Source organism: Heterocephalus glaber, unplaced genomic scaffold (assembly GCF_053883595.1).
Source record: "Heterocephalus glaber isolate CG9 unplaced genomic scaffold, H.glaber_assembly_v1.0 deba00001481, whole genome shotgun sequence".
In the NCBI taxonomy this organism is placed as follows: domain Eukaryota; kingdom Metazoa; phylum Chordata; class Mammalia; order Rodentia; family Bathyergidae; genus Heterocephalus; species Heterocephalus glaber.
The window spans coordinates 18835300-18862985 of record NW_028258317.1 but is presented as its reverse complement, the minus strand read 5'-3'; the positions used below and the strand labels follow the sequence as shown (position 1 = coordinate 18862985).

General features: G+C 42.8%; 1 protein-coding gene across 10 annotated transcripts in view; it reads left to right on the top strand.

Moving 5' to 3' along the window:
* Nfx1 (nuclear transcription factor, X-box binding 1) overlaps nucleotides 1-21978 on the top strand; it is a 64562-nt gene extending 42584 nt beyond the window's left edge. For 3 of the 10 annotated variants that reach the window (XM_087183779.1, XM_087183781.1, XM_087183782.1), the window contains 14 exons: nucleotides 1080-1110; nucleotides 2779-2858; nucleotides 3734-3842; nucleotides 5673-5792; nucleotides 6633-6712; nucleotides 9575-9809; nucleotides 10958-11027; nucleotides 12005-12106; nucleotides 12613-12654; nucleotides 17395-17493; nucleotides 18208-18274; nucleotides 19334-19479; nucleotides 20212-20316; nucleotides 21723-21978. In XM_087183779.1, coding sequence (XP_087039905.1) covers nucleotides 1080-1110; nucleotides 2779-2858; nucleotides 3734-3842; nucleotides 5673-5792; nucleotides 6633-6712; nucleotides 9575-9809; nucleotides 10958-11027; nucleotides 12005-12106; nucleotides 12613-12654; nucleotides 17395-17493; nucleotides 18208-18274; nucleotides 19334-19479; nucleotides 20212-20316; nucleotides 21723-21795 — 1359 coding nt within the window. In that variant the 3' untranslated portion in view covers nucleotides 21796-21978. Of the gene's footprint in view, nucleotides 1-1079; nucleotides 1111-2775; nucleotides 2859-3733; nucleotides 3843-5672; nucleotides 5793-6632; nucleotides 6713-8280; nucleotides 8323-9574; nucleotides 9810-10953; nucleotides 11028-12004; nucleotides 12107-12612; nucleotides 12655-17394; nucleotides 17494-18207; nucleotides 18275-19333; nucleotides 19480-19836; nucleotides 20006-20211; nucleotides 20317-21722 lie in introns of all 10 variants that reach the window. The other 7 variants (XM_087183776.1, XM_087183780.1, XR_015440032.1 and 4 more) reach the window with 6 other exon arrangements.
* The last annotated feature ends 5708 nt before the right edge of the window (nucleotides 21979-27686 follow it).

Sequence of the window (27686 nt, the reverse complement as noted above, 5' to 3'; positions counted from 1 at the left end):
AAGATCTGCTATATTTCACTTTGCTATAGTTATACAATGTCAGAATGGTCTTGAGTGTGCACAAATGCTTGCCTATACATAAAATGGAACCAGATTGTTGTTGTTCTGCAGTACTGAGGATGGAACCTAGAAAGCACTAAGCTATATCCCAGCTCCCCTTCCCATTTTCTTTGAGTCAGGGTCTCACTAAATTGCCCCAGCTGGTTTTAAACGAGGAATCCTCCTGCCTCAGCTTCCTGAGTAGTTGATCTAGGTGTGTGCCACCATATCTACCTTAATCTATTTAACCTTTTCTGTGTGTGTGTGTGTGTGTGTGTGTGTGTGTGTGTGAGAGAGAGAGAGAGAGAGAGAGAGAGAGAGAGAGAGAGAGAGAGAGAGAGAGAGATTGGGGATTGAACCCAGGGCCTTCACAATGAGCTATGTCCTGAGCCCTTTTTATTCATTTGTTTGGTTTTGTTGTTGTTGTTGTTGTTTTCCTTTTTATTCAGTTTTATTCAAATCCCTGACCTTAATTCGATTTAGAAGGCTCACCTCTTTCAGAACCCTAGGCAAAAAGCTCTGGCTCCTTTGGAATCCAGGCCCTGGGTCCAGATTTCCACTCATTTGTTTGTTTGTTGAGACAGGGTCTTGCTATATTGGCCAGGCTGGGCTTGAACTTGCAGAACCCCTGGCTCAGCCTCCCAGCATACTGACTGGGGTTAGGCATGCACTACAATGGCTGATTTATTTTCAGTTTTTTCAACTGCTTTTGATGGCTTTTTCTGTCTGCAGTTGGTCAGGTGGTTACTTCTCTTTGCTTTGCATACCTTTAGCAGCCCTTCGGAAAGAATGGAAAATTCAGACTTCATAATGCCTAATCTTCTCTGCATTTAGCAGCCGGACTACAAAGACTGCTGTAATTGTACTTCCATGAAAAGTCATTAAACCTAGGCTTCTGTTGTGAGCACATTGATATAATCTGACTAGCTCCAGGCAGGTGAAATTGGTGAATAAATGTCTTTGTTACATTTGGCATTATCCTATAAGGTAGTGTTTCAGTAATTCCTAAAATACTTACTGTTCTTTTCCTTTTTCCATAGGAGCTTCCATGTACCAGTCTCAAAAGTGAAGGTAAGACCCAGAAGGGAAATGAATAAATTTTCTGGGATGAAGATAATGTTCTGAAGCTTAATAGAGGGTTGAGTTATGTATTTCTCAGAATTTAGCAAATATACAATTAAAATTTGTGCATTACACTGTATAACTTTTACCTCCAAAGGGAAAAAAATTATAAATTCTCTCTCTCTTTTTTTTTTGTACTGGGGATCGAACTCGGATCCTTGCATTTCTGCAGCAGGCAGTGAAACCACTGAGCTAAATATCCGGCCCTATAAATTGAATTCTCATTAGTCAAGTGCTAAAAAATTGGGACCAAGTGTACTCATGTCTGCAGCTTACTTTGAAATACATTTAAAAAACAAATTAATAGGCAAGTAGGAAAATTGATAGGTATATGAAAAAAATAAGCATATAATTGATAGAAGCTTGGTAGTAGACATATAGGTGTTCACTATAAAAGTGTTTCATCTTTTGATATGTTTGAAATTTTCATAATGAAATATGGCTGAAGGACAAATAATACCTAATAACCTTTTACACACTGACTCTGATACTTGATCCCCTTAAGTCTTGTAGGACTGCTGGATACCACCAGGGACACAACCAACAGCCTTGTGTTTTTGGGTTTTTGAACCAGGGGTGAACCCAGGACCTTGCACATGCTAGGCAAGCACTCTGCCATTGAGCTACATCACCAGCCCCCTAGCAGTCTTCTTAACCTTGAGGCCTGGTTTTTCCTTAGTTCTTGATCCTCATTTCCCACTCCATTCTGCTTCTGTCCCTTTCTTGATAACCATCACAGTCTTATTTAAGCCTTCTCAATGAGCTATATCCTCACCCCTTTTTTTATGGTTTATTTTGAGACAAGATCTTACTAAATTGCCCAGGCTGGACTCGAACTTGCGATCTGTCTTCCTCAGCTTCCCAGAGTGCTGGGAATACAGACATGCGCCACCATACCTGGTAGTTTTTAAAACTTTATAATGAAAACTTTTAGTTATGTGTGAAAGACCCGTACAGTGAACCCTCCCACACCTGTCATCTTTCATCAGTTAACATTTTGTCTCATAATCATCCGTTCCTTCCTCTCTACTATTAATTTTTGTGGATATACTTTGAAAACAAATCTTAAATATAATTTCATTTATATATACTTAAGCATCCTAGCCCACTTTTTTTTTGAGGTAAGATTTACATAAAATTAACCACTTAAAAGGGTATGGTTCAGTGGCATTTAGTACTGTGTTGTTTAATGATAACTTCTATTTAGTACCAAAACATTTTCATTACCCCAAAAGGAAATTCTGTGCTGCTTAGCCATTCTTTCTACACTCAGCTCTCCCCTATGCAACTGTTGGCTTTCTATCTCTATAAATTTACCTTTTCTGGATATTACATATAAATGGAGTCATGTAATCATGTAATATATCTTTTTTCTACCTGGCTTTTTCTTTTTTTTTTTTTGGTACCAGGGATCGAACTTGGGACCTTGTGCTTGCAAGGCTGGCAGCGGCACCACTGAGCTAAATCCCCAGCCCTCTACCTGGGTTTTTTCATTTACCATGTTTTTGGACATCATATTATCCCATTACATCAGTATTTCATTTCTGTGACTGAATAATACTCCAACTTAACCTTTATTTTTTTGTGTTTTTTTTTCTTTTTAATTGGCCATAGCAGATGCTACATTTATATGTGACAAGCGGTGTAACAAGAAACGGTTGTGTGGACGGCATAAATGTAACGAGATATGCTGTGTGGTAAGTAGACTGTCATTAAGCATAATCAGATTCCATTTGTCAAGAGCCTGAGCTCTGGAAGCCTTGGCCTCCTAGAATGTGGCCTAGATTTAGAAATTAATCAGAAGTGTCCCTAAGTAGCAGTTGGAAAGCTTTCACAGTCCCCAGACCCACTCAGCAGAGAGACAGGCTAAGCATTTAGTCCTCAGCCAGATCAAGAAGTCAGCCAGAGCCACCGCCTGTCTCGAAAGCACAAGGTCCCGAGTTTGATCCCTGGTACCAAAAAAAAAAAAAAAGAAGTCAGCCAGTGGCATCCAGTGGCAGCATGGAGGAAAAGAAAGAGAAAGACAAAAGGCTACAGACCCTAGAATACTACATGGACACAAGTCCTCTGCAGGAGATTATGTGTTATCCTAACAGACTGGCATGGATATAGCAACTAGTCTTTGGGTTTCCTATATTCTTTGGGCCAGATCAGTAGCCAAAATGAGTATAGTGGGATTTTGTTGTTGTTTTCAGTTCTGAGACCTTGTGAATTCTAGGCAGGGACTCGAACACTGAGCTACATCTCCAGCCCTTTTTCAAATTTTGTTTTGAGAGGGAACTTGATAAGTTTCTCAGGATGGCTTAGAATTTGGCAGTCCTCCTGTCTCAGCCTCCAGCGTAGCTGAGATTACTGGAGTGGGCCACCACACCTAACCAAGTATTATATTTTGTTGTTTTGGTTTTGGTTTTGGTACCGGAGATCGAACTCGGGACCTTGGAGTTGCCAGGCAGACAGTGGAACCACTGAGCTAAATCCCCGGCCCTCGAGTTTTGTTTTTATTCTTGTTTTTGTTTATGGAAAATATAAAATGGAGACCATTTTGTCAACAAGTAAAGATTTCTTCTTTCAGGATAAGGAACACAAGTGTCCTTTGATTTGTGGGAGGAAACTCCGTTGTGGCCTTCATAGGTGCGAAGAACCTTGTCATCGAGGGAACTGCCAGACGTGCTGGCAAGCCAGTGAGTGTCTTCAGTGTATACTTTATTATAGAGCTTTCTAGAAGTTCAGGTACATATTTTATTTTCAAATATTTACAGTATATAATGATTACATTCATCTTGGGGAATTAGTACATGGACACAACACATCTTAAGAAAATTCAGATATGTTTGAGATCTTGGTTTGCTTAAGCTTGATATGGATTATTGAACTAAGCCTTAGTGTTTCAGGTACGTTGAGATGTTTCTGAGGTATTTTTAGAGCTGTGCTGTAGTCTCTGAATCTACACAATTTGAAGTGTGAGCAATGACCTGAGATGGCATCCTCTTTTACTACCTGCTTTTTATTATTGTCCTACATTCTGCCATTGGCAGTCTATTTGTAGTGTGAGATTAGTAAACTTTTGGGTCTTGAGACTCATTTACATTCTTAAAAATTATTGAGGACCCCCAAAGAGCTCTTTGTATGTGTTTACCTATCTATTTCTACCATATTAGAAGTTAAAACTGAGAAAAGTAAAAAACAATGTATTATTTCATGTTAAAATAGTAATATACCTTTTTATTTCATTGTGGTACTGGGGATTGAACCCAGGGCCTGAGATTTATCTTCAGCCTATTATTTTTCTATATTTATTTTTTGAAGCAGAGTTTTACTCAGTTGCCCAGGTTGAACTCAAACATGTAATCCTCCTGCCTTAGTCTACCAGAGTAAGAGGATTACAAGCATGTTCCACCATGCCTGGCTAAAGCACATTTCAAAAATTAAAATATTGAATATCTGGCTTAATAGAAGATAGCTGGATTCTCATATCTGCTTCTGCATTCAGTCTGTTACAGTGTAGTTGAGGCATATTAAAAATAGTCAGCCTCCTACAGATAGGTAGCTATAAAAGGGACAAATAATTATTAAACTTTTTCACATAGACCCAGGAGTGGTGGCTCATGCCTGTAATCCCAGCACTTGGGAGGCTGAGGCAAGTTTGAGGCCAGTCTGGGCTACATAGTGAGGTCAAGGGCAACCTGATTAGTGAGACCCTGTCTCAAAAACAAAAGAAAAAAGGGCCAGGGATTTAGCTCAGTGGTGCCGCAGCTGCCTCACTAGCGCAAGGTCCTGAGTTTGATCCCCAGTACCAAAAAAAAGAAAAGAAAAACTTTGTCAAATAATTGTGATTATTCTTCTTTGATGTACCAGAATTCAGCCTCATTTTGTAAAGGACATGAGTCAGTATTTGCTCTCTGTCATGTTAAAATACATTGTTCTTTCTTGTATTTTGACTGGCTCTCTTACCCATGCATGATTTTAAAGTAGCATACATTGATCATTGGAAAATAAATCTTCAGCTGGGCAAGGTGGCACATGCCTATAATCACAGCACTCTGAGAGGCTGAACCAAGAGGGATACATGTTCAACTCCAACCTGGGCAATCTAGCAACTTAGTGTGAGACTCTGTCTCAAAATAAAACATAAAAAGGTCTGGAAATGTACCTCAATGCAAAAGCCCTGCATTCAGTTCCCAGTACCACAAAAAAGAAAGGCTAGGAAGTATCCACTTTGCTATACAGATCTTTGAAATGAAATATTGACAATTTTGGATTGTAATCCTAAAAATTCATGGTCCTTAATATGACTTCTAATCTAATCAGAAATATCTTGAGGGAAGTGTGGGAAGTTGTCGGGCTCAGGGTGATTTTCACCAGCTCAGTTTTAGTAAAGTAAAAGTTTAATAAAGTACAAGTCTGTTTTTTTAAAAAATACCCCCATCCCCTATTCTCTAAAAATACAAACAATTATGCATGTGCACACCCCAAGCTCACAAAGGGTTTTGTTTCACCTCCTCTTCCATCAGGTTTTGATGAATTAACTTGCCACTGTGGCGCATCAGTGATCTACCCTCCAGTTCCCTGTGGCACTAGGCCTCCCGAGTGTACCCAAACCTGTGCCAGAGTCCATGAATGTGACCATCCAGGTAAGTCTCATCTTGGTGCACACCTCACAGCTTGTACATACTCTGTCATTGAGGATGTTGCTGTGTAGCTTCCTCATTCCTCGGAGGTGGGGCTGAGATAGCCCTTGCTCCCTGTGCTTCTGAGGTGATCTAGACCCCATTTGGCACTCACAGTACACTCTAGTGCTTTCCTCTGTGGCTGTTGAACATACCCAAAAGATTGGAAGAACCCCCAGAGGATCTTGTCTTTCAGGGACTTTTCTTCTTTCTTCAGGACTTTAGCTTTTGGTGCATATTTCAATGTTGAGCATCTTTTTACAAAATTAGAAGTAACTTGGTTTTTTGGTTGTTGTTACAGAAGCAATATATGTTTAATAAATAAAAATAAAGAATAAAGATAATAGGACTGGGGATTTAGCTCAGTGGTTCCGCCACCTAACCCCGCAAGCGCAAGGACCGGAGTTCGATCTCCGGTACCAAAAAAAAACAGGAGAGGAAAAAAAAAAAGAATAAAGATAATAGAGATAAAGTTAAGAGATTGACATTAAATTATGTGATATCTTTTTTGTTTGTTTGCTTGCGTGTGTGTATGTGTGTATTGAGACAGTGTCTCACTGTTCAGTTCAGGCTGGCCTTGAACTCACTGTGTAACCCAGGCTGGCCTCAAACTCACTGTGATCCTCCTGCTCAGCCTCCCAAGTGCTAGGATTACAGGTGTGTGCCATCACACCCAGCTGTGACCATTTAGAAAAAGTATTCCCAAGCTCTGGAATTTTATGTTATATGCCATTTATAACATGTATATAGTTTATATGACTTTATTTAGAAGTTATTCCTAATGTTACCTTTCTCCTTCTGCAGTATATCATTCTTGTCATAGTGAGGAAAAATGTCCCCCTTGTACTTTCCTGACTCAGAAGTGGTGCATGGGCAAGCATGAGGTAAGTTTCTCTCCTAGGTGTTCATTGTTCCAGCCAGAGATTTATGATTTACTTACCCAAGAGTTGTTATCCCATTGCTTCTGAAAGTAAACATTCTCCAACAAGCAGAAGCTTTTTATTGCCACTTTTTTTTTCTTGAGACAAAGCCTCACTATGTAGCCCAGGCTGACCTCAAATCTGTGATTCTGAGTGCATTTTTCCTTTTTTTAAGGTAAAATTTGCATACAATAAAATTTACCTTTCTTAATGCATAGATCTGTGAGTTTTATCAAAAGCATTTATACCATCATGTAACAGCTGTCACAAGAAAGAAAGATGCAGAACAGGGCCAGGCATGGTGGTGCACAGCTATACTCCCAGCACCGTGGGAGCCTGAGGCAGAAGAATTGCAAGTCCAAGCCCAGCCGGGGCAACTTAGCAAGACCCAATTTTTTTTTTTTTTTTTTTTTTTTGGTACCAGGGATTGAACTCCAGTCCTTGTGCTTGTGGGGGAGGCAGCGGCACCACTGAGCTAAATCCCTGACCCAGCAAAACCCAGTCTTAAAAAAGAATTAAGCAAAAAAAAAAAACTAGGGATATAGCTCAGGGTGGAATCCCTGGGTTCAGCCCCAAGTACCAGGAAGCGGGGGAAAAGAGTGAGCAGTTCACTTGTTCCTAAACATTCCTTCAGTCCCCTAGAGTTACTCTCCCTTCCCACTCTAACCCTTGACAGCCAGTGATCTGTTGTCTGTCCCAATTCTGTAGTTGTATCCAGAATGTTGCAGAAATGAAATTATACAATGGTTAGCATTTTCTGTCTGGTTTATCATTTTTAAAATCTGGTCACAACAAAATGAGATTCAGCCCATTTGACTTTGAGAACACATCTAGGTTAACTGGTGTGGGGAGAGGTTGCTGGCCTAGGAAAAGGTGTTTCTGTGAGGGTTTTCAAGAATAGAGATGGGCTCTCCACCAACTGCCATCTTCTCTCTAGGCCTATGCTGGGCCTGAGTGTCTACGTCCAGTCTCCCTATACCTCTTCCACCCTCATTCTTTTTTTTTTTCCCCCTCATTCTTTTTTTTTCTTGCTATGTAATTCAAGCTGGCCTTGAACTCCCAGGCTGGCCTTGAACTTGCAGTGATCCTCCTGCATCAGCCTCCAGTCCTACACCACCATGCCTGGCTTCACCATCATTCTTAACCTCTAAGCTGTTTGGCATTGTCCTCTATAGACTTTTTAAACACTTATATTTTTGAATTTTTAAAATGCATATTTACTGTAGATAATTGAAAAGATACAAATCTACTACTGAGAAAGAATTTTTTTTTTTTATTGGCAGTGGGAGGGTGCTGGGAATTGAACCCAGAGCCTGTGCATGCTAGGCAAATGCATCACCACTGAGTTGTATCCCCAGCCCAAGAAAGATGATCTAACATTCTGGTGTCTTATCTATCAGGCATGTGTTGATACATACTTTCCCCTACTCTGGTTAAGATTATACTGTTTTGTAACCTGTTCTTTTTACTTCATAACATGTTGATCAACATTTCTGGAAATTCTCTTGACATCTGTAACAACATGCTTTCAGGATTCTTATCTTGATGGACACATTTTTCTCCACTTATTTCCTGTGAGTGGTTCTCAAGTCATGGTCCTTCATATTAATTCCTCCTCTAAAAATCTCATCTCTGTGAGTTTATCCATTCTAAAACATTCATGTTTCATCTTTTGTTGTTGACTTAAACTTTATTCAACAAATCTTAAGTGAGTATCTACTATATGCTGGTAACAGGCTAGGTTTGGGGTGATTCAGAAGTCATTGATATGACCCCTGGCCTTTAGGAGCCTTCACTTGGTGGTGGGAGGCAGATATATAAACAGGCAGTAATGTGGGAGTACCAGGTATTGAGGGGGATCAAAAGGCTTTGTACCAAAGGAAGGTATCTTAAAGGAAATAACATCCTAAAGAATAGTGAGAAGATAGGCAGGTAATGTGAGGAGCAGATGATGGAGGACAGACCATGAACAAAAGTTATCCCTAGGGCCCTAGTACTAGCATGGGTTAAGTGTTTAATGATGGGAGTCCCATCCTACCAAAATACTGACTCCGAAGCAATTGGAAGCATTCTATGTTCTAGACTTTGGAGGCCTCTTCAAGAATATGTGTCACTGGAGTAGAAGAATAATCCTCATTTTGAGGCTTCTTAAAAGGATTTGAAATGAATACAGTATATAAAAGTAGGCTTTAATCTCACTGGAGTAAAATTCCAATCGTTTTTTTACTGCAGTGGAGAAACCAGAAAGCATAGGGTTTCTCAGGAAAAAATGAGTTGGGAGTACCTGTTGCCTCTTAGTTTTTAAATGAGCAGGGCTACCTGAAGTTATGAGACCATGAGTTGGGAGATGTGAGGAGAGCTGAAGATTTAAACACCTAAAACGGCCATGCTAGGAGTCTCAGAACTCTGGACCAATAGAGCCTCTGCCCTAGCACATGTAAGATTGTCTTCAAGTCAGTGCCTTAGCAGCCTGGAAAGGAGGGAGAAGGTCACCTATCTTACCAGTTGATGATAGCATTTTTAAGCACTCTTAGTTACTTGATGTCCTTTGCTTGTGGCCACCTTGAAAAGCTTTTCCCAGGTCACACTGAGCTGCTACAAATCTTTTTGGATCATAACAAATATTACTATTAAATAAGATTCAGATTTGTTTTCTTTTGAAACAAACCTTGTGGACTTTAAAAATCAAAATAATTGTTTTCAGATAAACAGACCTTTTTAAAAATTTTCTAAAAGTTGTAAATTTTGAAATGTTGTAAGGGAAAATTAAAACTCACCCTAGATCCCACACAGAGATGAGAATTTGGCTACTTCTGTCTCTCCTAGTTACGAAGCAACATCCCCTGTCACCTGGTTGATATCTCTTGCGGATTACCCTGCAGTGCCACGCTACCATGCGGGATGCACAAGTGTCAAAGACTGTGTCACAAAGGAGAATGCCTTGTGGATGAGGCCTGCAAGCAGCCCTGCAGCACCCCCAGAGCTGACTGTGGCCACCCATGTATGGCACCCTGCCACCTCAGCTCACCCTGCCCAGTGACTGCTTGTAAAGCCAAGGTAGGTATTCTAGACTCCCAGTAGAGCATTGATCACTGGACCTGCTAGTGAATCCAGGGCTGACTGCAGCAGAGCCTGGGCAAGTATCCTAACCAGGGGTCATTAGTTGAGAGAAACTGCAAGTTAAGCTAGCAAGAGAAGGTGGTATAAGTCACAAGCCTTTTATTTTAGCAGGTACCTTTTGCAACCTGACCAATTTGTCTCCCTTAGAGTACATTCTCAAGAAACTCTGATTGTCTACTCCATTTATTCAATATATATGTAATATCTTGTTTCAGGCAGGGCATTGTGTGAGGTTCTGGGGCAGGACTAGTGAACAAGAGAAACTTAGTCCCTTATAATTTGTCAGAACAGACATTCACTAAATGATTACTCAAATGATAATTATGACTATAGTATTTGTAGAAGAGTAGTTCTGTCCTTGTAGAGGGTGCTGTGAGAGCATGGAAATGGTCTGGGGAATCATGCAAGGCCAACTCTGAAGAGGTGAGAATGTCTTTTTTTTTTTTTTTGGTACTGGGGATTGAACTCGGGACCTTGCACTTGTGAAGCCGGTGGTTGCACTACTGAGCTAAATCCCTGGCCCTCTGAGGAGGTGAAAGTGAAGAGATATGTGAGATTGGTTAGGCCTCAATTGGTTGGGCTGGGGCAAGTGTCCACTTCTGATTCACTGGTATAAACTTCATTCTAGGCTTCTCTTTCAGCCCAGATTAACAACAAAATAGTACTAGTTTCTAGAAAGGGACATTTTGAACTGTACATGTCTGTCAACTATTGTGTTATGAATTTTTTTTGTTTGTTTTGTTTTGTTTTTATTGTGTTATGAGTTTGCATGTGTGGTTAGCTTCTTTCATCTTGACCCTCCCAACTGTGTTCTTTGCCCTGCCCTGGTTTGATTTGACAGAGGTTTTGTTTTGTTTTGTTTTGTTTGAGACAAGGTCTTATTGTGTGGTTCAGGCTAGCCTCAAATTCACTAAGTAGCCCAGGCTGGCTTCAAACTTGGGGCAATCTGCCTGCCTCAGCCTCCCAAGTGCTGGGATTATAGACATGAGCCACTACACTCGACAGAGAGAGGCTTTGTAAGTGAAACCTGCTCACTCACATGGTTCTCATTTGCTCAGAGTGGTTATGTGTTAATCTTACCTCAGGTAGAGCTACAGTGTGAATGTGGACGAAGAAAAGAAATGGTGATTTGCTCTGAAGCATCCAGTACTTATCAGAGGTTAGTGCTGCAGAAATGCTCACAATTGTTGGTCTTGGTGAAAGGGACTCATGTTTATTGAAAAATCCTTGCATCTTTTCTGAAGGTTGGAAAGCCTTTTTTTTTTTCTTTTTTTCGTGCCGGGGATCGAACTCGGGTCCTTGTGCTTGCGAAGCAGGTGGTGGAACTACTGAGCTAAATCCCCGGCCTGTTGGAAGGTTTTAAAAAAAAAATTTTTTTTTAAATCTACCTTCTCTGATTCAAAGAAAAAATGTTGTCTTATATGTCTTTTCTTCCCTAACTTCTAATTTGTTTTTTGGGTTTTTTTTTTTTTTTTGGTACCGGGGATCTAACTCGAGACCTTGCGCTTGCAAAGCAGGCGGTGGAACCACTGAGCTAAATCCCCAGCCCCTAACTTCTAATTTGTAAGGGAACTTTTTCATTTTTTTTTCTTCTCCCTTTTGCTCTTATTATACCATAAGATAAGAAGGAAAGATATCCAGATGTGAAATGAGTTACTTTGTTACCCTGTCACTGATAGTGGCACAGCCAAGGCTAAGTCCTGTGTCCCCTCCCCAGAGTGGGGTTTCTCATTGTTCTGGGAAGCATCTTTGCAGCCTTGTAAAGTCTTGGAACCCGTGTGGTCATACAGAGTCTGACCACACAGAAGTGGAGGTATGAAGGAATGACTGGTTGTGTGTATCTCTGATTAGGTGTAGAGATGTACCATGGACCCACAGACATCATCAGACTGGCTGTGTTTGTATACCTCCCAAGTGCTGGGCATTGGTCCAGATGCTGAGTGGGCTGAGGAGTTGGGTTACCGCATGACTTCCTGGGTAGCTGCTTAGAATCTAAAGACTTGTACTAAAAACATGTGACAGCCTTCCAAGACCACAAGTCTTGTGGTGGATTGGTTTTGAAAGAGTTCTTCTGTATCCCTAACATGGATAGGTTCTTGTGAAAATGCAGTGCTTCTTTTCTTTTCTATATTTCAGAATAGCTGCTCTTTCTATGGCCTCTAAAATAACAGACATGCAGCTTGGTGATTCAGTGGAGATCAGCAAGTTAATTACTAAAAAAGAAGTTCAACAAGCCAGGTGATTTTGAAAATGTGTATAGATGCCTTGTTTTTTCTATTTTCTAGAAGGCAGGGTTCATTCGTCTCAGTCCCCCACAGTCAGCCTGACAGAGTAGATATTCAGCAGTCTTCCACATTGAGACCATATCCACCTCAACCCCAGTGAGTCCTGCTCAGGATGTAACTAAAGCAGAAGAGATTTTCCAAGCCTTATTTGAGACAGTTGGTAGAGAGGAGAGACCTAGATGTAAGTAGTCCAGCCCACAGAAGAACAGAGAGCCATATTGGTAGCTGTATCTGGAACAGGAGTTGGGGCTGTCAGAGTTGTACCTAGGGAGCATGAAGCTCCATAAAATGAGATTCCCAGGACAGTGGGCTCTAGTGAAACCCAGAAGTAGGTGGCCTGAGCTGCTTCCTGCCCTGGAGGGAAGTCCTTTGGCAGGAGTCAGATTGTCCACCTAAGGCTGTCTTGGTGGGCAAGAGCCACAGTCTATACCTTGACAATTTTTTTATTTACTCATCAAGGCTGGAGTGTGATGAAGAGTGTTCAGCCTTGGAAAGGAAAAGGTAAGTGAGGCTTCTTACTCCTGTTGGGCAACAAGAGAAATGTGATCAGCAAGAATTGAATTGTCTAAGGATAAACCACTCAGGTAATTTCAACTTATTTCAGAAACATGAGCTATGTGGTTTTGGGTGTGAGGTAGACATCATATCACAACATACTTCTTTACTTACTGACCAACATCCCGATTCCAATGGATAAGAGGCTTTAAAAAATATTTAATGATTTTTTATTTTATTGCCGGGCGTGGTGACACATACTTGTAATCCCAGCCCTCTGGAGGCTGAGGCAGGAGGATCGATGTTCAAGGCCCACCTGAACTACACAGTGAGACCCTGTCTCAAAAAATATACATACATACATACATTTTAAAAATTGAACACTTGGTTTTGTTGTTTTGTTTTGTTTTGTTTTTTTGGTACCGGGGATTGAACTCGGGTCCTTGCGCATGCGCAGCAGGCGGCAAAACCACTGAGCTAAATCCCCTGCCCTACATTTTAAAAATTGAAGTGCATGGGCCAGGGATTTAGCTCAGTGGTTCCAGCGCCAGCCTCACAAGCGTACGGTCCCAAGTTCAATCCCCGGTATAAAAAAAAAAAAAATTGAAGTTCAGCATAAGCATACAGGTCAGTGAATCATTAAGTGAATACAGTGTTGTAACCAGCACCCAATTCAAGAAAGAGAAAATTAACAGAACCCTCTTGGGTATTCCACAAAATACTAATGTCTCTTCTGCCTTTTCACACTTTATATTAGTTTCATCTGTTTTTGAACTTTATATATTAGATGATGAAATCATATAGTTTGTGTTACTTTTGTCTGTTTGTTTTTTATTTGTTTTTTTTTGTTTTTGGTACCAGGGATCGAACTCGGGACCTTGCACTTTCAAGGCAGGCACCAGAACCACTGAGCTAAATCCTCGGCCCTGGTTTTTTCTTTCATTGCATTTGTGACACTCCTTGTTACACGTCCCAGTACTTTATTTTCACTTTTGCATGATATTTTATTGTATTAATTTATCATAATTTAACCATTTATGGATATATGTATTGCTGTCAGTATTGAGCTATACAAATAATGCTGTTAAGAACTTTTTTTTTCTTTCAGTGCTGGGGAATGAACTCATATTTGCAGGCAAACATTCTACCCCTGAGCTACATCCCTAGCCCCCAAGAATCTTTGTGTTCTTCTTTATACATGTACTCATTTCTCCTGGGTATAACCTTAGGAGTAGAATTGCTGATTAATGGGGTATGCTTGCATTCAGCTTTGGTAGATTCTACCAGTGTCCAAACTGGTTGTTCCAAATTACACTCCTCGCCCAGTGTGGTGGAACATGCCTGTTTGTTTTTGGGGTTTTTTTTTTGGTACTGGGGATTGAACTCATGACCTTGCACTTGCGAGGCAGGCGCAGTGCCACTGAGCTAAATCCCCGCCCCGTGGTGGAACATGCCTGTAATCCTAGCACTTTGGAAGGCTGAGACAGGAGGATCACAAGTTCAAGCCCAGCCTGGGCAACTTCTTGATGACTTACCACTCATGAAGCTGAGGCAGAAGGATCACCATGAGTTCAAGGCCAGTCTGGACTAGTGAATTCAAGGCCAACCTGAACTACAAAGCAAGACCTCTCAATAAAACCAGAGAGAGAGAGAGAGAGAGAGAGAGAAAGGAAAGAAAGGAAGGGAGGGAGGGAGGAAAGAAAGAAAGAAAGGAAGAAAAAGAAAGGAAGGAAGGAAAGAGAAAAGGAAAAGAAAAGAAAGAAAGAATATGTAAGTCAGGGCTAGGGATGTAACTCGGTGCAAAGTCCCTAGTTTTAATCCCCAGTACAGAAATAATAATAATAATAACTTAAACTCTTCCAGCAGGTTGGTAATTCCCATTGCTACTACACCTTTTTTCCAGTGCTTGGGATTGTCAGTCTTTTTCATTTTAACCATTCGTATGGATGTATAGGAGGATGTAAACCCTTGCTTTACTTTGGAGTTTGACTTTAAGCAATTATGACAGCACTTTTTGTTTGTGTTTGGTGCTGGAGTTCAAACCGAGGACCATGCACATGCTAGCCAAGCACTATACCACTGAGCTACACCTTCAGCAACAGAAATTCTTTAAGTGTCACTGTGTAGCAGGTATTGGGATGCCCAGTGGTGCTGCCCAGATTTCCCTTGGTTTGACTCTAATGGCAACTCTCTAGGGAGTGCTGTTCAAACCCACTGCCCTTTAGAACCATCAGTTATAGTGTTCCCAGTTCCAAAATGTGTGCTATGAGTCCTAGGTATTAAGAAATGCAGGGCCAGGGATTTAGCTCAGTGGTTTCGCTGCCTGCTGGGCAAGCACAAGGACCCAAGTTCGGTCCCCGGTACCAAAAAAAAAAAAGGAAATGTAGTAAAGGGCCAGGGATTTAACTCAGTGGTTCTGGCGGCGCCTGCCATGCAAGCGCAAGGTCCCCAGTTTGATCTCCAGTACAAAAAAAAAGAGACAGTATTGTACAGTAGTCAGAACTGTCCAGAGCTCCGAAGTCAGATTGCCTGGATTTCAGTCCTAACTTCATAAACTATGTAATTGTGTAGCCCTGGGCAGGTTGCATATGCTCTCTTAAGATTTAATTTTCTTAAAAATTCATGAAAATGGTGACAATAATACCAACTTCCGTGAGTTGTGAAGATTGATACCTTAAAACTAAGGATGCTACAGATTGGCACAAGCCTGGCATATAGCAAGTGTCCAGTAAATGTTAGTTATTGATTAGAACTGGCTATTTTTGAAAGCCTTTTGACTTTCTCCTCACTGTTTGATGACATAATGACCTTCACTATATAAAAATTCTTTTTTAAATGCACTGACTTAAGGGGAGAAAAGAGAATGCAAATTTGAAAAAGAAAAGTCCATCTAAAATTATATATATGTATATTTTCCTACAGAAGCAAAAACTAGTAGCCCAAATTCAGCCCATAAGCTTTTCATTGGTATTTAAATTTGAATTGGTGGCCAGCTAATAAAAAACATCAAAAGATCTCACTCTAAGAATTTTATTGAAAATTTAAAGATAAGACTCTTGAAAAATTAGAAAATCTAAGCCAGGCACCATGGCATGTGTCTTTAATCCCAACTACTCAGGGGGCTGAGGCAGGAGGATTACTTAAGCCCACAGGTTTAAAACCAGCCTAGATAACATAACAAGACCCTGTCTCCAAAAAACAAAAACAACAAAACAAATAACAACAAAAATGTGGTGCTAAATGTTTGTAATAGAATTCTTTTCCCCTTTATTTTCCAGTTTTGTTTTGTTTTTGCTTTGTTTTGTTTTGTTTTTAGTACTAGGTATCAAACCCAGGGCCTTGTCCATGCTACCTGTACACTGTACCATTGAGCTGCATCCCTAGCTTATGTACCTTATTCTTTTATTTGGCTTGTTTTTTTGTTTTTTCTTTTTTTCAGTACTAGGAATTGAACTTAGGACCTTGGGCCTATGAGGCAGGCAGAGCACCACTGAGCTTAAATCCCTGGCCCAGTTTTGGGGTGGGGGGCGTTGTTGTTTTTTTATTTTTTTATTTTTTTAGTTTTGAGGTTTTTTGAGACAAGTTCTTACTATGTATTCCGCCCAGCCTTGCACTCACTGTGTAGCCCAGTCTGGGTTCAATTTACATTCCCCTGCCTCTGCACCTCAAGTGCTGGGGTTATAGGCATGTGCCACCATGCCCAGCCCTTTTTGGAGGGTGGGTGGGGGATTGAAACAGTGTCTCACTATGTTGTTCAGGCTGGCCTTGAACTCATAGCAATCTTCCTCCCTCAGCTTCCATAGTGCTGGGATTACAGGCATGTGCCACCATGCCCAGCCTTTTCCTTTTTCTTAAATTAAGCCTCAGAAAAGCTCATCCCCACTGACCATTCACAATGATCTCACATATCCCCGAATAATCCGTGTCTCCAGAATTCATCTTGCTTAGATCCATATAAATCTATTTTGTTTATTTTCTTCTATGAAAACTGTACCACATCTTGTCCCAAATTGTTGTTATTCTTTCTTTAGTAAAGTGGTTTGCTGAAATGAGATCATTAGAGTATAAGGAATTTAGGACTCAGTCTATTTGTGTTAGTACAGTAGTTCCCACCTTACCCGAAGTTTTGCTTTCCACAGTTTCTGTTGCCTTCACTCTACTGTGGTCTGAAAATATTGAGTGGAAAATTCCACAAATAAAATGTTCACAAATTTTAAATTGTACACTTTTCTGAGTATCGTGATCAAAGCACTCCATCCCTCACAGGACATGAATCACTCCTTTGTCCACATTAAATATACTACTCACCTGTTAGTCACTTGCTAGCCATCTCAGTATCAAATCAACTATTGCAGGATCATAGTGACTGTGTTTGAGTAACCCTTATTCTACTTAATAATGGCTCCATTGTGCAAGAGTAGTGATGCCAGCAATTTGGATATGCCAAAGAGAAGCCATAAAGTGCTTTCTATAAGTAAGAAAAATGAAAGTTCTCAACTCAAGGAGAAAAATCATATGCTGAGATTACTAAAATTTATGGTAAGTTATTAATGTTAACCTTTTGCTGTACCTAATTTATGTTGAACTTTTATCATAGGTATGTATGTATTGGAAAAAACTGTCCATGGTTTCAGACACCCACTGGGGGTCTTAGAATATATCTCCTGCAAATAAGGGAGGGCTGCTGTATAAGAGATATTCCCTCCTCCTCCTTCCCTTGCATTTGCATACTTCTCTTACTTTCAGGAGGTTGGCAGAGGCATTTGATATCAGTGATGATTCTGATCCTTTCAATGTACGTTCAGCTGGGTCAAAATTCAGTGACAGTTTGAAAGATGATGCCAGGTATGTAACTTGTTGCCTACTTTCTTAATTGTGGCTTATGACAGAGGCTAGTATTTTAAGATGTAGTAACCAATATGTGCTTCTTCTGGGATTAAGCCAAGCAAAATGTATTTTGTCTGTTGTATGAGATTATGCAATATTTAGAGCTGGGCATGGTGGTGCATGCTTGTAATCCCAGCACTTCGGAAGCTGAGGCAGGAGGATCGCCACAAGTTCAAGGCCAGACTGGATTACATAGTGAGACCCTGTCTCAAAGAAAAAAAAGAGACAGAGAGATCATGTGATATTTAATAATCCGTCCTTAGTTTCCTCAAAACTCCCCTTGAGGAACTGAACTTTGAATGGAGGGGGTGGCCAGGGTGGTTGCATTCCAGCCTACCAAGAGCTGGAATAGACTGAGGTGAAGGGTCTCTAGGCCACATCGCACCTCTCTAACCAAGTCTTGTCCTCACTGGAGGCAGTAGCACCTTTTATTTTTCTCCTGTTCTCTGACCTTCTGGTCGTTGTTTTTCCTTCCTTCTCTTCTTGTATTTGTTCTCTCTTTCTCTCTTTTTTTTTTATTGTTTCATGACATTCTGTTATCTGACTTCCTGACCTCTGCAGTTTTTCTGCCAACATTGTCTATTGTCTGCACTTTATAGGCAGACATGGGTGGAAGGGCTTCCTAGATGGGCAGGAATCAGAAGAATTAACTGTGATGGTTTCTCATTTCAGAAAGGACTTAAAGTTTGTCAGTGACGTTGAGAAGGAAATGGAAACCCTCGTGGAGGCTGTGAATAAGGTTGAACTGTTTTCTCTAAAGCTACCTTTATAAAAAACCAAGTCCCGGAAACACTTTCAGCCTAGAGTAGTTGTAAGAAGCAATCACAACTTCCTTAAGGAAAGCCTAAAAGCTCAACCATTATAACATTTATGGAAGCCTGTCCTGGTTCAGTCATTGCAGAAAAGGTATCTGCAGTCATTAAATGTAAATAAAAATCCTAGCTCAGTGCCTAAGAATAGGCAAAAACAACTCTCGATGAGAAGGGCTCGATAGACAAATTACTGAGTGGAATACTCAGAAGAATTGCATATGATAGGAGAACACACTCTTTCTTTATTACCCAAACCATTAGGGAAAGATAAAAGTTGTATGACTAGTGCTAAAGAGCAGTGGGGAATAGACTTCTCAAAGAGAGTAAGGCCCCTGTCCTGGAGGTTACAGGGGTGTCCCAGAGGTAGCTTTAAGCGAAAAGTCTTTCCTTTGGTCAGAAGCAGACAATATTGGGAGTGGAGGCAAGATGGCTCCTTTAGCTCCATAGCTAATGATGGTGGTGTTCTTTTCTACCACTTCCCTCCCCTCTTCTCATTTTCTTCCCTTCCCCTCTTATGTTACTATACCCAATAGGAGACTTACATGAAGGAGAAAATGGAATGCACTGTTCCCCTCCCAATGAGGAAGCCTGAATAAATGTATTTCTCAACTTGTGTGTCTGTGTCTGCATACTTAGCATTTTTAGTGTGGACCAAACTTTTATAGAAGTATGATTTTTTGCTTTTTAAGACTTCACTTTATTTAGTCCTTCCTTGGGATTGTCACTCCCCATTTACAGGGCCTCAGGAGGAAACATTACTGTCTACCAAAGTCTCAGTTCACTTACTCTTTGTCCCTAACTCTGCCCATTTCCTCACAACAGCTCCCATCCTCCCAAACTCCTCCAGACCTGTGTGGCAGTTAGTGAAATGCTATACACTGTGAAGCTCTAAAATCCACTCACCTCTTACTGACCAAGTTGTTCTTGTGGTAGGAAGGACAACTGTAAGTGTTCTCTGTTTGAAGTTACTGTTTCCTTCGATACAGGGAAAGAACAGTAAGAAAAGCCACTGCTTCCCTCCCATGAACAGAGACCATCGCCGAATCATCCATGACCTGGCCCAAGTTTATGGCCTGGAGAGTGTGAGCTATGACAGTGAACCAAAGCGCAATGTTGTGGTCACTGCAGTGAGGTGGGTTGATCTTGCTGTCACAGGAGGCGTTCTTCAGAAGGATCCATCAGTATTTGCTTTCCTTACTTCTCTCTCAGCAGAGTAGAGAGGAAATCTGCCTCTCTTGGACAGCCACTTCACGATGATCTAAAGGCCTGGCCAGAGAGCGAAGCCCATGCCTCATTACATAGGGCAAATCACCCGAAGTGCACGGGCTTCCCATCTGCCCTGGTCCATGGCAGGTGCTGGAGACAGCATTTAGCAGTAGAGGGAACAGACCTGGGGCCAGAGAGTGGGATGCCTGTTCATCACACCTGTCCCTTTTCCCCTTTTCCCCTCTGTCTCTTGTTTTCTGTCTCCCTGGTTTTGTCCTCCTAGCCCAATGGATACTGAAAGAATACTGGCATGCCTTGTGAACTGTATTTTCCCATCAGAAGAAACTGAGGCAGTAGTGTGAGCCTGAAGGGGACAGGGAGTACCTAGAATCATCATCAGAACCTGAGGGATTAGGAAGAACTTCCCAATGAAGAACAGTGAAGTGTGACATGTAAGGAAGTAGGCAACAGGCCCAGCAGGGGTGGGAGGAAGGAAGAGGGGCTTGAACGCAAGTGGCCATGCTTGAGAGGTGGCAGGTTGTATCAAGAGTGCTCAGCAGCACCATAGTGCCAAAGGCATGGACTGACTTTCTAGCTGTCTGCCTATCTCTACAAATGATTCTCACTTTTCAGTACTTTGTGTTTTGGCTCTTGTCAGAGGGAAGTCCATTTGTCCTCCCACCACGCTGACAGCTGTGCTTGAAAGGGAAGTGCAGACACGGCCTCCACCACCAATTCCTCATCACAGACATCAGGCAGACAAGTAAGGATTCTTTAGCTCCTTTCCATAGGTACATGTCTGGTTAGAGGAGGCAGCAGGGATGAACTGTCCTGGGCTACACCAGCCACTGGTGGCATTTTTGGGGCCAGCTTTAGGTACTGTGTTTGAATATGTAAGGTTTAGTGGGACTGCACCTACCTTGCAAATGCAAGGTCCTGAGTTCGATCCCCGGTACCAAAAAAAAAAATGTAAAGTTTGGTTAGGGTACTAGGTAACATTTGTTCAAGCCTCGGGATCCTTAACTTTGATGTTTATAATGCTGATTCCACTCCAAAAAAGCAGTCACTGGACATAATTTCCACATGTAAATGGTGACACTGGGGAGTGGATTCAGTCTGTCACACCAAATGATCTAGAACTGAAACATCTCATAGTTAACAGTAGTTACTCTGAAGATGGATGTGGTGTTAGGGGCAAGTGTTGGCAGCAGAGGGTATGGGGGGTACTTTCATGTTTTGTTCTGTCTGCTTCTGTATAGTTTGAAAGATTTTTACACCAAAAACAAATTAATGATTTAAAGAGAAAAGAAAAGCAAGCTGACATGCAACAAGTCTGCCAGGTGTTTTCTCAAACAGAAACAAAGGAGGCGCACCTTCCCTCCCTCCCACCCTTCTTCCTTAGCAGGAGAGGAGCCCAGCTGCTCTACTGTGACCAAGGCAGTGTGGCTGAAAGTTAGGGGTCCCTGCACCTTTCTGGCTTTCCACGCAGAAGTCCTAGCAGGACCTCTTCAGGGTCTCCTACCCAAACCTCTAGAAGAGTGATTAGGGCAGTTTACAAGGTCACCATGAGGGTCAGAGCCATTGTTGGCCCTGTAGAACCAGACAGGACAGCATCAGCCAAGAACACTGAGTGTCAGGTAGCAGTACAGGACCAGCTCCTCTCTACCCTAGGAGCAGACAGCCTGCATTCTGCATACCCACACAGGCAGTGGTTCTGGAAATGTAAGGGATGTTTCAAGACACTCCCATGGCTGTGTTACTGTTCCACTTAGACATAGCCTGTGGAGTCATTAGCTTGTTTATGCCATGCTCTCTCTCCCTGACCCTTTGTTTTGTTTTGATAATTCCTTTTTTTTTGGTATTGGGGATCAAACTTGGGACCTTATGCATGCAAGGCAGGTGGTGGAACCACTAAGCTAAGTCCCCGGCCCTGTTTTATTTTGTTATAAGACAGGGTCTCCCTATGTAGCTCAGACTGGCTTGAACTTGCAAGGTTCCTCTTCCCTCAGCCTCCCAAGTGCTAGGATTACAGACAGCACCACCACGCCCAGCTTGCCCCACTGTGTTACCAAAGCTTCACAAATGTTTAATCAGCTGATTCTTAACATTCTGAAAATCTGTATTTTCCCCAAAGAAGAAAAGATTGATCATTCTTTGTTTGCTTTTCAGGAATCCTGGGAGCAGTAATTTACAGAAGATAACTAAGGAGCCAATAATTGACTACTTTGATGTCCAGGACTGAGATCAAGATGCACTTAGATAAAAGAATGGTTAGGTGTAGTGGAGACTCATTTGCCAGCAGATAAATCATGCTTGTTCCTCACTGCCTAGCAGAATCATAGCTGTCTTGTACTGATACATCCAAAGCATGAGTGTGTCAGAAATCCCCTTGTTTATTCCGGTCTATATAAAGTGTTCCACTGTGGCCGTATCTCTGTATGATCACGAGGTTCCCAGGCTTCTCATACTATCACTGTGATTGCTTTGACTCTTGGGGGAATATTGAACTTTATTTGGACATACCAGAATTTTAGCCCAAAACTGACTTTGTGTCACTTAGTCATAGTCATAGTCTCCACTGACACAAGCAAATCTCTCAGTCTAAGATAATGAACACTGAATTGAAACACCATACATAGAATCACACATGTCCTTTAAACCCAGCCATCTTGTCTGTCTTTTGCCAAAAGCTCCCATATGCCTGCCTACCTGAACTTCTTTTTACTTTTCCCAATACTGTCAGTTCTAGACATAGGAGAGGGTTAGGTTGCTTTACAGAATTCCATTTTCTCAAGTCCCTGGCACCTGTCGTACCACATGACTGAGCCTGTCCAGTGACAGTTTAGCAACCTCCTATAATGGTAGAGGATGTAGATCAAGCTTTTCTGCCAGGTTCACACTGTGGCCTCTGTGAAATGACCAGTGTAGCCCTAACTCCTCTCTGGTTGATAAAGAGTCTCACATAGACAACTGTTATGTGTTGCTTTTTCCTAGGCCCTCACCAGTCATATTACCTGTCACTGTCTGTGCACTCTGAACTGCTAGAAGTGTTTAGACCAGAGCTTCTCTCCAAAAGCCCACCAGAAGCATTCTTAAGGCTCCTTTAAGCCAGGTTCACCAACAGTGGCCCTGCACATTGGCACCCCACCAGCATGGAGACTTCCAGCAGTTTCCTTCTACCTCAAAACAAGCCTTGTGCCCTAGAGCAGCAGCAGAAGATTTGAGACATGGAGTCACAAAACCAAGCATTTGATTTTTGTAGGAAGAGCTGCCTTTGGTCTTCACCCAGACAATCTGGTTAGAAAGATGTGAGGTACAGGAGCAGGAACAAGTAGCTGGATATAAGTGACAGATGGTCCCTGTGGGCCATTTAGGGCAGGGTCTGTGGCCCCACACAACAGAAGGTTGAAGGTCGAGGAGCATGTGTTACATCTTTCAAGCCATGGGTTGAATGGATAAACTACATGTGGGGCATCAGAATCAGCAGATCTGACTGCACATTCTAGCTCTGCCACATAACTTGCCACTTGATGGAGTGGCGATTGTATCTAAATTATCAAGGTTGTTGTGAGAAATGAATATGTGAAGCGCCTGATCCATCAGAGGTGTTCAGAATTCATGAAAATCATACTTGGTATCTGGAAAATACATAAGCGTCTTCTCTCTGCAGCACTAGCTAAGTAGAGGGGTGGGGTGCTGACCAGGCCCCTCCTGGCGAATGTCTGCATCCTGCCCTGGGCCAGCCTTGTGATGGGGCTGTGGGGGCAGGTATGCTGGGGCTTGAGGAAAGATTGTCTCGAGTGGGGGGACCAGTGGAGAGACAGGTGACGAGGCTGGAGAGGTGGACAGGGTCACTCAGAGCAATAGGGAACCCCTGATGACCCCTAAGCAGAGTGGCAGGGCAGATTTATCATCTAGATCAGGACTCAGCAAGTGTTTTCTAAAAGAAGCCAGTTTCTGTTCCAATTAGCAAGTTCTAACACTGGATAATAGGAAATCACACCTTGCTTAAGGACACTGGAATAAGACTCTCATGTAATTCTTACGTGTTACAAAATATTCTTTTGACTTTTTTCCAGCCATTTAAAAATATAAAAACCATTCTTAGCTCATTAGTTGTACAAAAACAGCTTTGATTTGGCCATGGACTTTAGTACCTCCACCCTGTTCTAGCACAGCCCCTCAGGCACAAGTGTGTGGAAGGGGTTGGAGAGCCACCTGGAGGCAAGAATCCCAACCAAGAGGCTGCAGGCATTATCTGGAGGAAGGTGACAGTGGTGGCAGGAAATTGGCCCTGCAAAGAGGGCAGAGGTTCAGATCTGGGAAGTAGGAAAGGATGCTAGGCGTCAGCAAGGAAGCCAGCCTTGCTCTGGTCCCCAAGGAGATGCCAGACCACCTCAGCAAAGGAAGAGTGACTTCTCATAGGTCTGATGAATTCCTCACTAAGCATCCATATTGGATACAATTTTTACAAGCATGTGGATAAAAGGAAAAGATTCCACCTCCACCGCCATACATGGAGGGAACCTACAGGCACCAGAATCACACATTTGCTCCTTGAGAATCAGGTGTGGTTCCAGCCCTGCGTCCTTAGCAGACCCTTTATGGGCCAGAGCTTTCCAGAGACCAAATTTGTATCCCTAGAATTCCCTCGGGCTTGTCTGAGCTCTAGAGCTCTAGTACTCTAGAAGTACTGTATCTGGACCATCCTGTGCTTCTCCCCAGAAGCTCAGCAGAAGCATTCTTTAGCAGGAGTGCTCCTCTCAGCAGTGGCACCAGCCAGGCATGCAGGGAGTGGGGCAGTGCAGGACTGGAGATGAAAGCGGGCATACCTGCAGGACCTGTGTGAGACCCCTGGATCCTGTCCTGGCTAGGCCTGAGAACAAGCCAGAGCAGGCAAGAGGGAATGTTGGCTTGGAAGAGTTGTCAAGTCTCAGTCTGCAGGTTCTGTAGATTTAGGTTGGGGGATCCACCCTGTGCTGCTGGCCTTGCTTCATGCCTGAAAACTTGGAGACCTTGTTTCCTAAGGAGAACCCAGCAGCGTGTCTTTTTTTTTTTTTTTTGGTACCGGGGATTGAACTCGGGTCCTTGCGCTTGCGCAGCAGGCAGCGAAACCACTGAGCTAAATCCCCGGCCCAGCGTGTCTCCTTTTCTAACGTGGAGGCACTCCCAGGTCAGGCCAGTTCCTTCACCTTCACAGTCCTGCCTTCCTCATTGGTCACCCATACCTACACTCAAGGGGAAGTTCTGCCTCCTGAACCCCAGATTCCTGTACCATCTCCCAAAGTCCCCCCACCCCCCCCACACACATGGTTTTTTTTTGAGACAGGGTCTTGCTATGTAGTTAGGCTAGTGTTGAATTCACTATGTAACCTGTTCCGTGGGGTCACAGTATGTGCCATCAGGACTGGACTCCATACCTATTTCCCTACCTAGAAGTGTCCTGCACTAGGAGGGGCTAAGTCCTCAGGAAAAAGTGAGTGATCCCCTCTCTGGCTTCCTCAAACAAAGCTAACTTGAGAGTTCTGCCTAGTGACCCAAACTTCCCCTGGCCCCAAGAATAGTGAACTCACTCTTCCTGGGTGTGAAAAACCCAGCTGAACAGCTCACTCTTCCCTGGTATAATGGCATTGGTTTCCACATCTGTCAGGTGGGGTAGTGGCTACTGCCCGTGTGTTCCCCTGAGCCACCATAAGAGCAGTGGATGACCAGTGAGGGAGGTCAGAGAGGCCAGAAGCGTCTCACCGGCCACAAGGCTTCAGCACAGCCACACCTCGAGCCTGTGCCGTTCAGCTCTTGGGGGTAGGGAAGGAATAGAGCTGTAGTCAAGCTGCCCTAGCAAGGGTGGAGCCTTGCAATCACCTCCCCTGTGTTCTACTCACTCACTTCACCAGACGCATGAGTAAAGGAGTCAGAAATCCTCACCTACCCTCACTTTCCAACAGAAAATAACAGCTATTGGGCACCATATATATATATATATATATATATATATATATATATATATATATATATATATTCATTCTATATATAGGGTACCTTATATATATTATATATATTTATTTATTTATTTAATTTTAGACAAGGTTTTTTAATATAGTTCAGGCTGGCCTTGAACTCACTATGTAGCCCAGGCTGGCCTCAAACTCACTGCAGTCCTCCTGCCTCAGCCTCCTGAGTGCTGGGATTACAGGCATGTACCACCACACCCAGGAGCACCTAATGTATTCTGAGCATGGTCCTCACCTCTTTTATTCCTTGGAGACAAGGCCTCACTAAGTCACTAAGTTGTGCCCAGGTTGGGCTGGAACTTGTAATCCTCTTGTCTTGGCCTCTCAGACTTCTGAGATTACAGGCATGTGCACTACACCTGGCTGGGAAACAGAGAAGTTGGGTGCCTGTCCAAGGTCACTCAGTGAACCACTAGGGATGTGAAATTCCTACTAGGTCTGTCTATGTCCTCTCCACGGGCAGAGCAGGAACAGTTTGTACCGCTCATTTGGAGTTGTTGGGGCAGGGCGGCCCAGTAAGAGGTTAAGTGAGAGGGAAGCTTCACTATATCCAAGCAGAAGGCAGCAGGAGCTTCTCAGAAGACAGGGCTTTTTCTATAATGGCCACTAGGGTGCAGTATGTATCCCCAAACCAGCTAGGGAACCTGTACAGGCAGGAAAGCTCACTTAAAAGCTTTATAGTAGCATTTATAACCAGTATTTTGTGCTTTTTTGGTACTGGGGATCAAACTCAAGACCTTGTGCTTGCGAGGCAGGCGGCGGCACCACTGAGTAAATCCCCAGCCCTATAACCAGTATTTTTTAAATTATTACATTTTCATTTATTTCTAATACTGTTCTCTCTCTGTTGTTGATATACAGGGTACAGATACAGGGGGAAACACAAGACATACAGCTATCTAACAGAAGACTCATAAAAAAGACTATTCCAAGCAGAGGGAACAGCCATTGCAAAGGCTTTACTGTGGAACATGCCATGCACCATGAAGGAACAGTGAGGCTATCAGGCTATAGGGGAGGGAGAGTAGCAGGTGTTGAAGAGGAAATAGAAACCTTGTAGGCCCTGGAAGATTTAGGGCAGAGGAGTGAATGGTAAGATCTAACTCACTGTTAAAAGAATCATCCTGGCTTCTGCATTGAGATTAGCCTGCAGGGACAAATGGGGGAAGAGACTGGGAGACCAGCCAGACCACTGCTATTCTCTGAGACAACAGTGGCTTGAACCAGGGTGACAATGAGGAGTGACGACAAGCGTCTGGATTCTAGGGGGATGTGGCTCAGTGCTAGAGTTCTTTCCTCAAATGCAGGAGGCTCTGAGTTCATTTCCCACCCAATTTTTTTAAAAAGTGCCTCGAGGCTGGGGATTTAGCTCTGGTTCCACCACACTGCCTTCCAAGCACAAGGTCCTGAGTTCGATCCCCGGTACAAAAAAAGTCGCTGGATTCTGGACACATTGGTAGATAATACCTAAAGGATTTGCTGACAGCTGGGATGTAGGATGTGAAAGAGAGAGGAGTCAGGGATGATTTCAAAGTTTTTGGCCTGAGAAGTTGGAAGACTGAATTTGCCATTTACTGAGATAGAAAAGAGTGTGGGAGGAGCAGGGTTGGGGGAGAAAATCTGTCCAGTGGGCGGTTGTATATGGGAGTCTGAAGTTTGGAGACAAGACTGGGCTAGAGATTTAATTTGGGGAGCTGTGGCTTGTAATGGTATTTAAAGGCTGATGAGATCATGTCAGGAGGGTGGAGAAAGAGAAGAGGTACAAGACTAGGCCCTGGTACTGCTTCCTCTAGAGGACACGGGGCTGAGAACAAGGCAAAGGACCTGAGGAGTGGCCTCCAGACACTCCCTGCCTGGCCTCCTGCCTGCTGAGCAGCCTGTGCCTCAACCCTGTGCCTTGGCTCCTGCTGTTCCCTCTAGGTGAAGCACCCACTCTTGTTTACAGAATCTATTCCACAATTTAAAAGCAGTAACTAGCCAAGATGACATCCTTGTGTGCACAGATTTCAGAGGCATATCAACAAGGGCAAGAGTCCTTATTCTACCCCTTTCGGGGCACATCTCCCTAGCCTCAGTTTCCTTGTAACATGCATATGATGATGTGAGGATCGCATGAGAGGGT